Source organism: Schistocerca nitens, chromosome 5, assembly GCF_023898315.1.
Source record: "Schistocerca nitens isolate TAMUIC-IGC-003100 chromosome 5, iqSchNite1.1, whole genome shotgun sequence".
NCBI lineage: Eukaryota > Metazoa > Arthropoda > Insecta > Orthoptera > Acrididae > Schistocerca > Schistocerca nitens.
This window is the reverse complement of record NC_064618.1, coordinates 281,922,247-281,938,201: the sequence shown is the minus strand read 5'-3', so window position 1 is coordinate 281,938,201 and position 15,955 is coordinate 281,922,247. Positions and strand designations below refer to the sequence as shown.

At 42.1% G+C, this 15,955-nt stretch overlaps 1 protein-coding gene across 1 annotated transcript in view; it reads left to right on the top strand.

Moving 5' to 3' along the window:
- Window positions 1–15,955, top strand: part of LOC126259524 (carboxypeptidase B-like) — a 93,008-nt gene that overhangs the window by 38,249 nt on the left and 38,804 nt on the right. The window contains exons 5-6 of the mRNA XM_049956390.1: window positions 9,207–9,294; window positions 15,281–15,426. Of these exons, the coding sequence (XP_049812347.1) occupies window positions 9,207–9,294; window positions 15,281–15,426 (234 nt within the window). The remainder of the gene's footprint in view (window positions 1–9,206; window positions 9,295–15,280; window positions 15,427–15,955) is intronic.

Below are 15,955 nucleotides of genomic sequence, written 5' to 3'. Positions count from 1 at the left end.
CTCGACAGGCCATCCGTTGACTTCATGTCAGTCATCATCAAGCCGAATAAATGCTTGTATAAGGGGCAGACGTTGTCCAATCCGTTATTAACTTGCTCTATTTGTGAAGCTCTTTCTTTTGAATAAACTAAATAAATCATCCAATTTTTTCGTATCTGTTATAATTTGTTTCCTGTGCAAATACATCACATCTACCGATTTCCGTCCCATAGGGATAATTCCTTGGTGGTGCGTGGACTTTCTTTCTTTCTTTCTTTTCTTTTTTTAAGTTTCGTAGACGGTGGTGCATAGTTGATAATCAATGTTTGTTTAGTGCAATTACAGTGAAATTTACGGTTTTCCCATTATACAAACTGTTCAGAAAAGAGTGTCTTCCCAGACGATAATTTTCCTAGAAGATTCCATTAGGAATGACATTTGTACCTACGTCTCCATGCTCACTCCGTAAAACACAGATAAGTGCATGGATGAGGGTAATTAGCATCGTACTGAATGTTATGCTTTCTTCGTATTCCTACTGAGTACTACGTGCGGGAGAAATGACCGCTAAAGCTCCTCTGTGCACGCTATAATTAATCTGATTTTCAGATCTATTGCCAATGTGGCATGACGTAAATCGGTCAGGTGGTACATACTGCCGAAAATCATCTTTTTTCTCATGGTCGCGGTCCAAATTCTTCTAGAATATTTTAAAGGACATCATATTCACCGTTGACTGTAGAAATTATTTATTTCACAATCGGATTTTCGGCCTTTGCGCCATTTTCAAGTGGTACTGCAAAAGATCTGGCTTCAACACATGGCAAACTTTAAAAGCCTCCGTCATGTATACATGTCATCGTCAAAAATAGGCTTTTCACTGTAGAAATACTCGTCTGATGTTACTATATAGGATAAGTCTGTCATGTGGTGAAGCAAACTCTTTTGCACTTCCACTTGAAAATGGCCTAAAGGCCGAAATGGCAATTGTGATAATAATAGCTTCTAAAGTCAACGACGAATTTGATATCCCTTAAAAATTGTTTTATTTATTTATTTATTTATTGTATTAGAGTGTGGTATAAGGTGTTTACAATATCAATGTATCACAGCCCATGTAAATAACTGGGGGAAAGGGTTCGTATGGATATGAAATGGACCAAACACATAGGCTTAATTGCATGTAAAGGACGTGTCAGACTCTGTTTGCAATATACTTACAAATCAATTGTGCGTCCGATCTTAGGATATTCGTCAGGTACGTGGAACCCTTACTATATAGGACTAACAGGAAATATTACAAGTATGCAAATAACGGCGACATGAATCGTTTGCTTGAATAACGATAGAACGTCACGGAAACTTTGGAAAATCTGAATTGGCACACGCTTGAAGAAAGATACAAATTTTTCCGCGAACGTCTATTTAAAAAGTTTCAAAAACCAGTACTGAGCGAAAAGTACAGGTATTCTCTTTATCCCCTACTTATCGCTCCCGTGAAGACAAGGTGAGACCTCTTACAGTACACCCAGAGACATTTAAACAGTCATCCTTACCACGCTCAAAAACACGACAGCAACGGGAAGGAACCAAAGCACAGACACTGATCAGACAAAACATTTCGACCACTGCCCATCGCGACGTTGGATGCCGCCTGGTGGCGTTGAGGGCTCGTGACACAAAAACATGTAAGCAGAGGTGACACGGACGGTGGATCACCCTAGCAAAGGTATGGGCTGCAACCGGGAAATCCATTAAAACAAACGACTCCGACAAAGGGCAGATTATCATTACGCAGAGCCTGGAACGAGTAACGCAAAGCCTGGAACGAGTATCTCGAAAACGGCGAAGCTAGTGGAATGTTAACGTGCTACTGTCGTGATCATCTATGGACAGAGATAGGAGGACAGTGAAGCTACCACTAGGCGCTAAATGGTGGTTCATTGAACCCTCTGCTGGGCACTTTATTGTGAATAGCAGAGTAATCACGTAGATGTAGACTACCACGACTCTTCACAGAAAGTGGTGTTCCAAGGCTTGTCTGCTCTGTAAAGTAGGATAGGTGGTGACCTGTGGCATCTCTGCCGATAGAGCACAAAGCTGGTGCGCGCACAAGTGTTTCGGAGCACGCCGTTCATCGTACGTTGTTGAACGTGGAGCTCTCTGCACACATGGTGAGTGTGGGGTGCGTACTGTAAGACCTTCGGTACACACACCATCAGATTATTTGACTTGTCGCTCTAACGAAGTAGGCGAGTGTCAGCAATATGTCTCGTGGTCTTTCCTGGCGTGTTTATCTTCTGCCGTTAGGTCAGATGATAGAAATGCCACTTGCACGCTTAGAGTAGCAGACTGACGGTGACCACCTTTAAACAGAACTTGATTAATTTTCACACACATATATTAAAATAATAAAAAGCATAGAAATTACTTAACTTGATTCTGGATGCTGTTTACAATTGACAATCTGAAGTTCCTTTGGTCTTGGTACGTTAATCTTATTCTCACATATCTCTGATACTTGACAAAGTGTTTATTCATTTATCTTCATGGCTATGTACAGGAATATGATAATCTTATTAGGTGCAGACTGAAACTTGACTACAGACTAATGCAGACTGACTAATCGGAGGTCTGTACACCCGTTATAATACCTCGAGCGTTCAGGTATCACTGTGCGAGTGTGATCCGCGAGGAGAAAAGGTTCTACGTTAGCAGCAATCTCATTGGCTGCGTTACATATTAATACGCGGATCAGCGGAAGCAGAATTTGGTCCGTCTCTAAGACAGCGCCATCTCGTAGTGCAGAGACGGACGAGCGCTGCGCCTGCGCTGTTGTGCTTAGCGGGGCGCGCTCTATTGGGAAAGTTGTGTACGCGCTGACTATGCGGAACTATGTACACAACAGTGAGCTAACGACATCGTTAGTTACGAATGCAGTTGGCAAGGGAGCATTGGGATTCGACTGTCAGTCAATGAAAACGTGTCAGCTCTTCTGGTAAATCACAGTTTTGCTATACTAGGTCGCTGGCCGTCTCAGCAAACGCCATCATCGAGGAGAACGGCGGCTCGAAACGTGTAGCGCGTCAAGGACGCAGGCTGTTGGAAGCAGCGTTATGCTGTGGCAGACATTCTCCTACGCCCGCATGCGACCTGTGGTAGTAATCGAATACACGCTGACAGCTGCGAACCACCTAAATGCCTTCGTGCTTGATGTCTCCCCTAACGGCGATGTCATCTTTCAGTAGTACAACTATCTGTGTCTCGGAGCCAGAGACTGTGCCACAGTGGCTTGAGGAGCGTTATAATGAACTCACGTTGATGTCTCGGTGAACAAATTCGCTTGACGTAAATCCTATAACACGCTTCTGGGTCGCTATCGGCTGCCAGTACCAAGTGCGCAAATCAGCGGCTCGTCATTTACGCGAATTACGTGACTTGTGGGTAGAAATCTAATGTCACATATCTCCACAAATTTACCATCAAACTGTCAGACCAATCAGTGATGTATTTTGTTCCAAAGATAGATAAACAAGCTATTAAGCACGTGGTCATAATGTTTCGGCTCATCAGTGTAGTGTCATGCTAAGTACTCTCCGTCATGCACTTCACAGTGGATTCAGAATATGTATGTAAATATGTGGATGTAGGTGCTTATGACAGGGTGTAGTTGCTACTCCATTAGTATTGTGTATTTAAACCAGTGGCCTAGAGACGACAGAAAGGCTTCGTCCCGCCGTACCCCTCAGTGGTTCACAAACCCACAACACGCCACAGCAGTCCACCCACCCCACCCGCACCCCACACCAAACCCAGCGTTACTGTGCGGTTCGGCCCCAGTATACTCCACCCCCCCCCTCTCCCTCCTGAGAATGTATCATACCAGACGAGTGTAACCCCAAATGTTCGAGCGGTAGAGCAATTATGGTGTATGTGTACGTGGAGACAGTGTTTGCGCAGCGATCGCCGACTGAAGCGGAATAAGGGGAACCAGCCCGCATTCGCCGAGGTAGATGGAAAACCGCCTTGAAAACCATCAACAGGCTGGCCGGCACACCGGACCTCGACACCAATCCGCTGGGTGGATTCGTGCCGGAGACCGGCACGCCTTCCCGCTAGGGAAGCAGCGCGTTAGACTGACCGGCTAGCCGGACGGGCCACTCCAATAGTACTCTGCACGCAGTATTTTTCGTAATCAGGAAAGGTGGCCTGAATGGAGTGTAACGCACCGTCGACAATCCGGTTATTATAGGAGGAACACAAGCTCAGATTACAAAAGGAAACCTGCTGTGCGCTTTTCAAATGAGTCACCACTGCACTTGCTTGTAGATATTTATGGAAATCACGAGAAACCTAAATTCAGGTGGAAGGTTTGAACCGTCATCCTCCCGAAATGTGCTGACGCTACGCCACCTCGCTCGGTTTTATTTTTCGATGCGTGCTGTTAATGAATCTTCTTCCACGCGATGCGACACCATCTTAAATAATACTGTACGTAAAATAATGTGGTCTAGGGGTAGCGTCTTTGATTCATAATCAAAACGTCTACGGTCCAGGATTCGAATTCCGCCACTGCTTAAAATTTGATTAATAATCAGTATTAGCGGCCGAAGACTTCTGGCATGAGAATTCACCCTCATTCTGCCATCGGCCTTGTCAAAGAGGGCGGAGGAGCGGACAGAGGTTCAGGACACTCTTTTGTCCTAGGTGTGGGAAACTGCCACAAAAGGCGGAAGAATCAGCAATGATCAACGGCATGAACATGCAGAAGGCAATGGCAACCATCGGATTAAAGACACGTAACTTGAATTCATAGGACACATGACCTGTAAGTGTCAAGATGATCTCTCCACTGGAAAAAGATTCCGGAATAGTCTCCCATTCGGATCTCCGGGAGGGGACTGCTAAGGGGGAGGTAACCATGAGAAAAAGATTGAATAATCAACGAAAGGATAACATTCTACGAGTCGGGGAGTGGAATGTCAGAAGCTTGAACGTGGTAGGGAAGCAAGAAAAAGGAAAAGGGAAATGTAAAGGCACAATCTAGATATAGTAGAGGTCAGTGAAGTGAATTGGAAAGAAGACAAGGATTTCTGGTCAGATGAGTATTGGGTAAAGTCAACAGCAGCAGAAAATGGTATAACGGGAGCAGGATTCGTTTTGAATGGGAAGGTAGGGCAGAGGGTGCGTTACTGTGAACAGTTCAGTGATAGGGTTGTTTTTATCAGAATCGACAGCGAACCAACACCGATAACGATAGTTCAGGTATACATGCCGACGTCGCAAGCTGAAGATGAAGAGATAGAGAAAGTGTATGAGGATATTGAAAGAGTAATACAGTATGTAAAGGGGGATGAAAATCTAATAGTCATGGGCGACTGAAATGCAGTTGTAAGGGAAGAAATAGAAGGAAAGGTTACAGGAAAGTATGAGCTTGGTACAAGGAATGAGAGACGAGAAAGATTAATTGAGTTCTGTAACAAGTTTCAGCTAGTAATAGCGAATACTCTTTCCAAGAATCACAAGCGGAGGAGGTATACTTGGAAAAGGCCGAGTGATACGGGAAGATTTCAGTCAGATGACATGATGTTCAGACAGAGATTCCGAAATCAGATACTGCATTGTAAGACGTACCCAGGAGCAGCTATAGAATCACATCTCAATATAGTAGTGATGAAGATTAGGCTGAGGATTAAGACAGGAAGAATCAATACGCAAAGAAGTTTTCTAAGGCTGCATATACTGCAATAAGGAAAGCTCAGTAGGCAGTACAAAAAAATGGCTCTGAGCACTATGGGACTCAACATCTGTGGTCATAAGTCCCCTAGAACTTAGAAGTACTTAAACCTAACTAACCTAAGAACATCACACATCCATGCCCGAGGCAAGATTCGAACCTGCGACCGTAGCAGTCGCGCGGTTCCTGACTGAGCGCCTAGAACCGCTAGACTACCGCGGCCGGCGTAGGCAGTACAGGTGAACAGGAATAGACACCTCTAAAAAGGGCCATCACAGAAGTTGGGAGGAAAACATAGACACAAATAGGGTAGCTGCGAAGAAACCATGGGTAACAGATGAAATACTTCAGTTGATTGATGAAAGGAGGAAGTAAAAAAATGATCCGGGAAACTCGGGAACAGAGAAACACAAGTCGTTGAGGAATGAAATAAATAGGAAGCGCAGGGAAGCTAAGACGAAAGGGCTGCAGGAAAAATTTGAAGACATCGAATAAGAAATGATTGTCGGAAGGACAGACTCAGCATACAGAAAAGTCAAAACAACCTTCGGTGACATTAAAAACAATGGTGATAACATTAAGAGTGGAACGGGAATTCCATTGTTAAATGCAGGGGAGAGTGCGGATAGGTGGAAAGAATACATTGGAAGCCTCTATAAGGGGGAAGATTTGTCTTATGTGATAGAAGAAGAAATAGGAGTCGATTTAGAAGAGATAGGGGATCCAGTATTAGAATCGGAATTTCAAAGAGCTTTGGAGGACTTAAGATCAAATAAGGCAGAACGGATAGATAACATTCCATTAGAATTTCTAAAATCATTGGGGGAAGTGGCAACAAAACGACTACTCACGTTGGCGTGTAGAATTTATGAGTCTGGCGACTTACCATCTGACTTTCGGAAAAGCATCATCTACACAATTCCGAAGGCGACAAGAGCTGACAATTATCGCACAATCAGCTGAACAGCTCATGCATCCAAGTTTCTTACAAGAATAATATACAGAAGAATGGAAAAGAAAATTGAGGATGCGCTGCATGACGATCAGTCTGGCTTTAGGAAAGGTAAAGGCACGAGAGAGGCAATTCTGACTTTGCGGTTAATAATGGAAGCAAGACTAAAGAAAAATCAAGACATGTTTATAGGATTTGTCGACCTGGAATAAGCGTTCGACAATTAAAATGGTGCAAGATGCTGGAAATTCTGAAAAATATAGGGATAAGCTATAGGGTGGGAAAGGTCATATGCAATATGTACAATAGCCTAGAGGGAATAATAAGAGTGAACGACCAAGAACGAAGTGCTCATATTAAAAAGGGTGTAAGACAAGGATGTAGCCTTTCGCCCCTACTGTTCAATCTGTACATCGAGGAAGCAATGATGGAAATAAAGGAAATGTTCAGAAGTGGAATTAAAATTCAAGTTGAAAGGATATCAATGATACGATTCGCTGATGACATTGCTATCCTGTGTGAAACTGAAGAAAAATTTCATGATCTGCTTAACAGAATGAACAGTCTAATGAGTACAGAGTATGGAATGGGAGTAAAGACGAAGGTAATGGGAAGCGAGAAGCTTAACATCAGGATTGATGGTTACGAAGCAGATGAAGATATGGAATTCTGCTATCAAGGCAGTAAAATAACTAATGACGGACGGAGCAAGGAAGACATCAAAAGCAGACTATCAATGGCGAAAACGGCATTCCTTGCCAAGAGAAGTCTACTAATATCAAATATCGGCCTTAATTTGAGGAAGAAATTTCTGAGAATGTACGTCTGGAGAACAGCATTGTATGGGAGTGAAACATGGACTGTGGGGAAACCGGAACAGAAGAGAATCTAAGCATTTGAGATGTATTGCCACAGGCGAATGTTGAAAATTAGGTGGACTGGTAAGGTAAGGAATCGGAGAGGAAAGGAGTATGTGGAAAACACTGATAAGGTGAAGGGACAGGACATCTGTTAAGACATGAGAGAATGACTTCCACGGTACTAGAGGGAGCTGTAGAGGGCAAAAACTGTAGAGGAAGACAAAGATTGGTATACATCCAGCAAATAATTGAGGATGGAGGTTGTAAGTGCTACTCTGAGATGGAGACGTTAGCACAGGAGAGGAATTCGTGGCGGGCCGCAACAAACCATTGAGAAGACTGATAACAAAAACACATTCCTGCTGTTTTCCTGGAGCTACATCCCCATCATACATTAAACGCACGTTTACAGATTTCTGTAACGAGTCTTTGACAATCAGTCGCTACTGTAGATCTCCATCGCAGATTCGTGATTACTATTTCACTAAACAGCACTACCAACGTCGATCAGGCAGGGATTTGTTTACTATAAAATTACGCATTTTACATGCTCGTGTCCCATATGCATTCGTCATTCAAGACGTCATTTTGAAATGTTAATTTTAAACTATTGACTTCCTGTATGAAAATTTTCAGTTTAGGATTCTCTAGCGTCTGTATAATTTTGACCCGATATGTTGGACATTCTTCTTATCACGCCAGTAAATCACGAAATGAAATGATCGTCTTACATCGGTGGCCAGAAGTCCCCACCTTGACAAGTTACACCGCCGGGTTGCAAGTCTTTTCAGTTGACGTCACAAGGACGATTTTCTTGTCGATGATGATGAAGTGACGACGAGCACAACAAAACATGTAGTCTCCCAGAGGAGAAAATCTCGGACCTGGTCGGGAATCCAACCTGGGCCCGCTGCATTGCAGTTAGACGCGCTGACCATTCAGATAATGGGTCGGTCGCTGGAAACATGATCGTGTTCCACCAAGATTGTATGTTTATCTGTATACGTATGAAGGGTAGAAACGAAAAACATTCTAGGAGCCTTTTTTACTCGTGTTCAGTGCTATTGTGTTCTCGGAACTCTGTTGCATGTTTCCAGACTTGATCCAGGTGCCAAACCATGGAGAAATCCATTGAAACATGCCTTAGTCTCGCTCATGGCCTTCGTGTCAAACTGAGCTTCTCTTTGGAGTCCAATTTATAAGATATTAAAAGTGTCTTTTGTTGACTACAGTTCTACTTGTCAAAAACCTAATGCTTTATTTCTGTATTTGTACTATCACAAAGAAACGTAGCGCCTCAGTATCAGTAGCATTTGCAATAAAAACTTATTTTATCGAAACCACTTTTCTGAGAAAATGGCTGTGTACAAAATACAAGTTCATTCTTGAAAAGAAGAAAACAGCAAGCAATCACAGTTATTAACCCTGTTTATTTACATCAGTAGCGCCGTTACTGAACGCCTTGGGCACGCTGTAATCATAAAAAAAGGCTGCTACTGCATAAATCTATCCTAAGGTCTGGAGCAACGTTTGTAATTATATTTCCTTCTATAGTGAATATCAGTATTTTATAAGAAAAATGCATTAAAATTTCCCCATTAGTGAGCGCAACTGCTTCTAATCACGCCCCGTAGACTTATATACGTATCTCTACTTACTTGCATTTTTATTGTCGCAGGAGCGTATGTGGAGGAAGACCCGATCGACCGAAATCGTAACATGCGTTGGAGTGGACGGTAACAGGAACTTCAATTTTCACTGGAATGGTAAGAGCAATTTCATACAGCATATTGAATTTTCATTTTATTCCCTACGACTCAAACACACTAAACACTAATTCTATGGACCACAGGGGGAATTCTTTGTTGGCTTTACAAATGAAAAGCACAAAATTGTGGATAATGTACAGCATTAATTTATTGCGTTAACCTGTTTTCCACTTACAAAACGACTGTCAGAGCTTAACTGGCTGTCATTTTCAAACAAGATACACTATGTGATCAAAAGTATCCGGACACCTGGCTGAAAATTACGTACAAGATAGTGGCGCCCTCCATCGGTAATGCTGCAATTCAATATGGTGTTGGCCCACCCTTGGCCTTGATGACAGCTTCCACTCTCGCAGGCATACGTTCAATTAGGTGCTGGAGGGTTTCTTGGGGAATGGCAGCCTATTCTTCACGCTGTGCTGCACTGAGGAGAGGTATAGATGTCGGTCGGTGATGCCTGGCACGAAGTCGGCGTTCCAAAACATTCTAAAGTTGTTCCAAAGGATTCAGTTCAGGACTCTGCGCAGGCCAGTCCATTACAGGGATGTTAATGCCGTGTAACCACTTCGCCTCAGGCCGTGTATTATGAACAGGTACTCGATCGTGCTGAAAGGTGCAATAGCCGAATGGTCTTCAGCAGTGGGAAGCAAGAAGGTGCTTGAAACATCAATTCTGGTCTGTGCTGTGGTAGTGTCCCGCAAACCGAAAACGGGTGGAAGCACCCACCATGAAAAACACGACCACACCATAACATCTTCGCCTTCGAATTTTACTGTTGGCATTACACACGCTGGCAGATGACGTTCACTACAGGGTATTCGCCATACGCTCACCCTGCCATCGATTCGACACATTGTGTACCGTGATTCGTCACTCCATACAATGTTTTTCTACTGTTCAATCGTCCAATGTTTACGCTCGTTATACCAAACGAGGCGTCGTTTGTCATTTACCGCCGTGATGTTTCTCTTATAATCAGCCTCGCGACCATGAAATCCTTCTCACGTCCCGCCTAACTGTCATAGTACTTGCAGTGGATCCTGATGCAGTTTGGAATTCCTGTGTGATGGTCTGGATAGATGTCTGCCTATTACACATTACGACCCTCTTCAGTTGCCGGCGGTCTCTGTCAGTCAACAGACGAAGTCAGCCTGTACGCTTTTGTGCAGTACGTGTCCCATCACGTTTCGACTTCACTATCACATCGGAAACAGTGGACCTAGGGATGTTTATGAGTGTGGAAATCTCACGTACGGACGTATGACACAAGTGACACCCAATCACCTGACCACGTTCGAAGTCCGTGAGTCTTGCGGAGTGCCCGATTCTGCTCTCTCGCCATGTCTAATGACTAATGAGGTAGCTGATATAGAGTACCTGGCAGTAGGTGGTAGCACAATGCACCTAATGTGAAAAACATTTGTTTTTGTGGGTGTCCGGGTACTTTTGATCATATAGTATATATTACTGCTGAACAATATTCAAAAATATATTACACTTGCAGAGTGAGCTGCAAATATAAAGTAAATCTCTTCTTTGGTGTTGGAATCGTGACTTAACTGAAAACGTTAAAATTAAATGTTTTGTAAATATAAAGAAAATGTACACGGAAAACATTAAGACCAAACATAAAAAAGTGTGTGTGTGTGTGTGTGTGTGTGTGTGTGTGAGTGTGTGGTTTGGGGGGGAGAGAGAGAGAGAGAGAGAGAGAGAGAGAGAGAGAGAGAGAGAGAGTGGAGGACAACATGAGCAAAACATTATGGTCAGCAGAAGAAGAGTTGATATAGACGGGATAAAACAGCCTATTAGTCTCTATTCAGTCACTCGTTGACCACGATGGCACCGAAACAGAGGACGACCGAAGAAAGGCAGAAATACTGAATTCAGTGTTCCGAAACTGTTTCACTGCGGAAAATCGTAACAGGGTCCCTGACTTCAGCCGTCGCACGGACGCCAAAATGGAAAATATTGAAATAAACGATATCGGAATTGAAAAACAACTGCTATCACTTAGTAGTGGAAAAGCATCCGGACCAGACGAGATACCCGTAAGATTCTACAGTGATTATGCTAAAGAACTTGCCCCCTTTCTATCAGCAATTTATCGTAGATCTCTGGAAGAACGTAAAGTACCTAGCGACTGGAAGAAAGCGCAGGTCGTTCCCATTTTCAAGAAGGGTCATAAATCAGATGCGAATAATTATAGGCCTATTTCGCTTACGTCAATCTGTTGTAGAATAATGGAACATGTTTTATGTTCTCGTATTATGACGTTCTTAGATAATACAAATCTCCTTCATCATAACCAACATGGATTCCGCAAACAGAGATCATGTGAAACTCAGCTCGCCCTATTTGTCCAAGAAATTCACAGTGCCGTAGACACTGGCGAGCAGATTGATGCCGTATTCCTGGACTTCAGGAAGGCATTTGATACGGTTCCGCACTTACGTTTAGTGAAAAAAATACGAGCTTACGGAATATCGGACCAGGTTTGTGATTGGATTCAGGATTTCCTAGAAGAAAGAACACAACATGTCATTCTTAACGGTTCAAAATCTGCAGATGTAGAGGTAATTTCGGGAGTACCGCAAGGAAGCGTGATAGGACCTTTATTGTTTACAATATACATAAATGACTTAGTTGACAACATCGGTAGCTCCGTGAGGCTATTTGCAGATGACACGGTTGTCTACAAGAAAGTAGCAACATCAGAAGACTCGTACGTACTCCAGGAAGACCTGCAGAGGATTAATGAATGGTGCGACAGCTGGCAGCTTTCCCTAAACGTAGATAAATGTAATATAATGCGCATACATAGGGGCAGAAATCCATTCCAGTACGATTATGCCATAGGTGGTAAATCATTGGAAGCGGTAACGACCGTAAAATACTTAGGAGTTACTATCCGGAGCGATCTGAAGTGGAATGATCACATAAAACAAATAGTGGGAAAAGCAGGCGCCAGGTTGAGATTCATAGGAAGAATTCTAAGAAAATGTGACTCATCGACGAAAGAAGTAGCTTACAAAACGCTTGTTCGTCCGATTCTTGAGTATTGCTCATCAGTATGGGACCCTTACCAGGTTGGATTAATAGAAGAGATAGACATGATCCAGCGAAAAGCAGCGCGATTCGTCATGGGGACATTTAGTCAGCGCGAGAGCGTTACGGAGATGCTGAACAAGCTCCAGCGGCGGACACTTCAAGAAAGGCGTTACGCAATACGGAGAGGTTTATTATCGAAATTACGAGAGAGCACATTCCGGGAAGAGATGGGCAACATATTACTACCGCCCACATATATCTCGCGTAATGATCACAACGAAAAGATCCGAGAAATTAGAGCAAATACGGAGACTTACAAGCAGTCGTTCTTCCCACGCACAATTCGTGATTGGAACAGGGAAGGGGGGATCAGATAGTGGTACAATAAGTACCCTCCGCCACACACCGTAAGGTGGCTCGCGGAGTATAGATGTAGATGTAGATGTATAAAAATTAGATGAAATTAACCATTTTAATAACATAAAATAAAACAAATACAAATTAACAATAGTGAGAAATAGCTTAAAAACGTTGTACATAAGGAAGGTGGAGTTAAAACAGAGTAAGAGATGTAACTGAAAATAATGACAGGAAATACTTAAGCTAAACCATACTGACAAGGATGTGGGGCCTTGGCGACTGCAGGCCTGTGGCCAGCTGCACTGGGTTTCGCGGTTGAGCATCCATTGCGTGAACAGAGCGATGGAGCTGGTCCTATAGACTCTTCATTAGGTTTAAATCTAGGGAGTATACTCGCTGGGGGAGTACAGTAACCTTATCCTGTCGCTCTTCGAACCAGACATGTACACTGTGAGCTGTATGTCGCATTATTCTGCTGGTAGGTGCTATCGTGCCAAGAAAAACCAAACTGCATGTATAGGTGGACTTGTTCCCCAAGGACAGATACATACCTGTGTTGATCCATTATGCCTTCCAGAATGAGGAAATAAACCAAGGAATGCGAATCAGCCTAGACCCTTCCGACGGTTGTTGCAGGGCGTACATTCCAAAGCCCAGTCAAAGATTCAACATATTTATGAACCATAAAAAAATCAAATCTTGGACAGAACTGTACACAAACCATCTAGTCACACAAAACATTTTAACAGCCCAGCTTCACACGCTTCCCACACTGTCTGAACACCTAGGAATAATAATGACTACACAGATGAACTAAACAAACTAAACCAAATGGTACTAGAGAGTAGCAGTGATACGAAAACAGTAGATAAAGTAAACAACAAAGTATATAATCGAATAACATTTTATCATGAAACATGCACTCAGACAGACACAAAACAATACGCAACATATTAGCAGACAGTAAGCTACAAATTGCACGTAATGACAAAGAAGAACCAATTCACGTACTGGGTAGGAAACATACTAAACATAGAGGGGCACATCATAGCATATAGAACTAGCAGCACATTACAGAACAAACTTGGAAGATAAACCACTAACAATGATAAAGATAGCCAGTCTGGTCTCTATCAGTAAACCTGCTATTATTGTCATTCTGCATATGTGCGCGAAACATGTAGGAACTTCAGAACCAGATGGACACAAAATCTAAGATCATTAAAAATTAACAGCTCTCACCAAACATTTGCAAAGCACTTAATGACACAGAATAACCACCCTAAAATCATAGAAAAAGATCTGACAGTTCTTGATGCTAGCAATAACTTACTCCAAAAATTGACAGCAGAAGAGAATGAACCTCAGAAAAACATACTGAATGAATAAGTATCACTCTGTAATACAGTAAAGCAATATTTCCTGGAGTAGAAGAACTATATAAATAACCTCAGCTTCCCACCACCTCAACTAGCCACATTACACGTACACAGACATGTACAGTAAGTGCCCTGAATAACAACAGTACTTAGAAACTGAAGCGCCGGCCATCTAATAAGCCCACAATGAAACAAATAAGCATCATACTTACACACTAACATGTTAAATGTCCATTGAAATCTTTTTTTTTTTTTTTTTTTTTGGACATAATGAACAAAAACGCATGTCTAACTAGCACAACTTCCAGTAACAGAGGCAATGAGTATATTAACAGATCAAAAATAAATGAAGACAAGTCTACAGAACCCGAAAACATAAGGAAAATGCTAAATAACGCGATTTTCGGTAGGAAACGAATTTTGGAGTAGAAGAATAGAAAGCGGTTTGTTGTTTATGGTAGTTGTGCAGCTATCAACCCAAAATAACTCCTTATCATTATGTAAGGGATGAGTGAAACTATATAAATGTTTGTTGTTCACTCTAGTATTCTAGACGTAGTTTTCGACACAGAATAAACATATAATATACCTTGTATTAGTTACATAACGTGTGTTATTAATTGTATATGTAAATCAATGAAAAAACTGATGCCTGGTTATCACTCTTTAACATATCAAAATACGATTAATTTTAAGCTGAAATGCAAATGTTATCACATCACAATAATTTTCTGATTGAAAAATAAAAAAAATCACTGAAGATAGCACGAAGGTGCTGAAATATGTTTGGGTAAAGTAAAACTAAAGAGACACTGTCTTCATAACGTGAAATATCTCTCTAATTTTTCTGAGCAAGCACAGGAAGAAAGAAGAGCATCAACATGGAAAAGATGAATACATGACCTTTTTGAGCAATAATAAAAACCGTGTGGCTACTCCTCGTATGTACACATATACACAAAGACTCCCTCTACTCTTTGAATGGTCATATGGAAGTCATTATCTCCTCCCATTCCTGGCCAGTTACTGCTGACTACATTTTCTTCCACAGCAGAATTCAAACAAGTGTACTCCCAGCTCAGAGCCAGGTCAGTAGATAACCTTTGTGACATAGGCTGTGGACTCGAATTAGATTTTTCTTGACCACACTGAATGATATGTATTAATCTGTGAGCTGTACATTTCTGGTTTTTCAGAGACAGGCTCCAGTAACGACCCCTGTTCTGACACTTATGCCGGGCCTATGGATTTCTCCGAGGTGGAGACCAGTTATCTGAGGAACCACATCAACAGAAACATAGATCGCATCAAGCTTTACCTTACGTTCCACAGCTATGGTGCCGTAAGTAATCAATGAACTACTGTTCCAAAGACATGTAACGAACCACTTGGTAAACAGTATATTTTAATTTAATACTGAAAAAATGAACAGTCTTTATACTTTATACGTAAATAAAAAATAAGTGACCTGGGGGGGGGGGGGGGGGGGGGAATGGACAGTTTTCAAATAAACAGCAGTAGATTTTTTTTTTTCAAGAAAAAACATTATATATCTATGTATATATATGATTTCTAGTGTCACTTAAGAAAAGTTATGTCGATGAAGTGTCGACTGTCATCCTGAACACAATTTTCAATTCTCTGCCGTAAGTTGCTCACAACTCAAGCAAATAATCATTGATCAATCTAACACACTACTTCTTTTAATACTAGCTTTTAGTTCCACTAAATTTTGGATTTGTGAACACAGACAAACCATTTCAAATCCCCCCCCCCCCCAAAAAAAAAATGAACAAGCCACAATTGGATTCACCTAAACGAGTAATGAAGAGTCCACGGAAAATGTTACTCACAATCGACAAGGATGCATC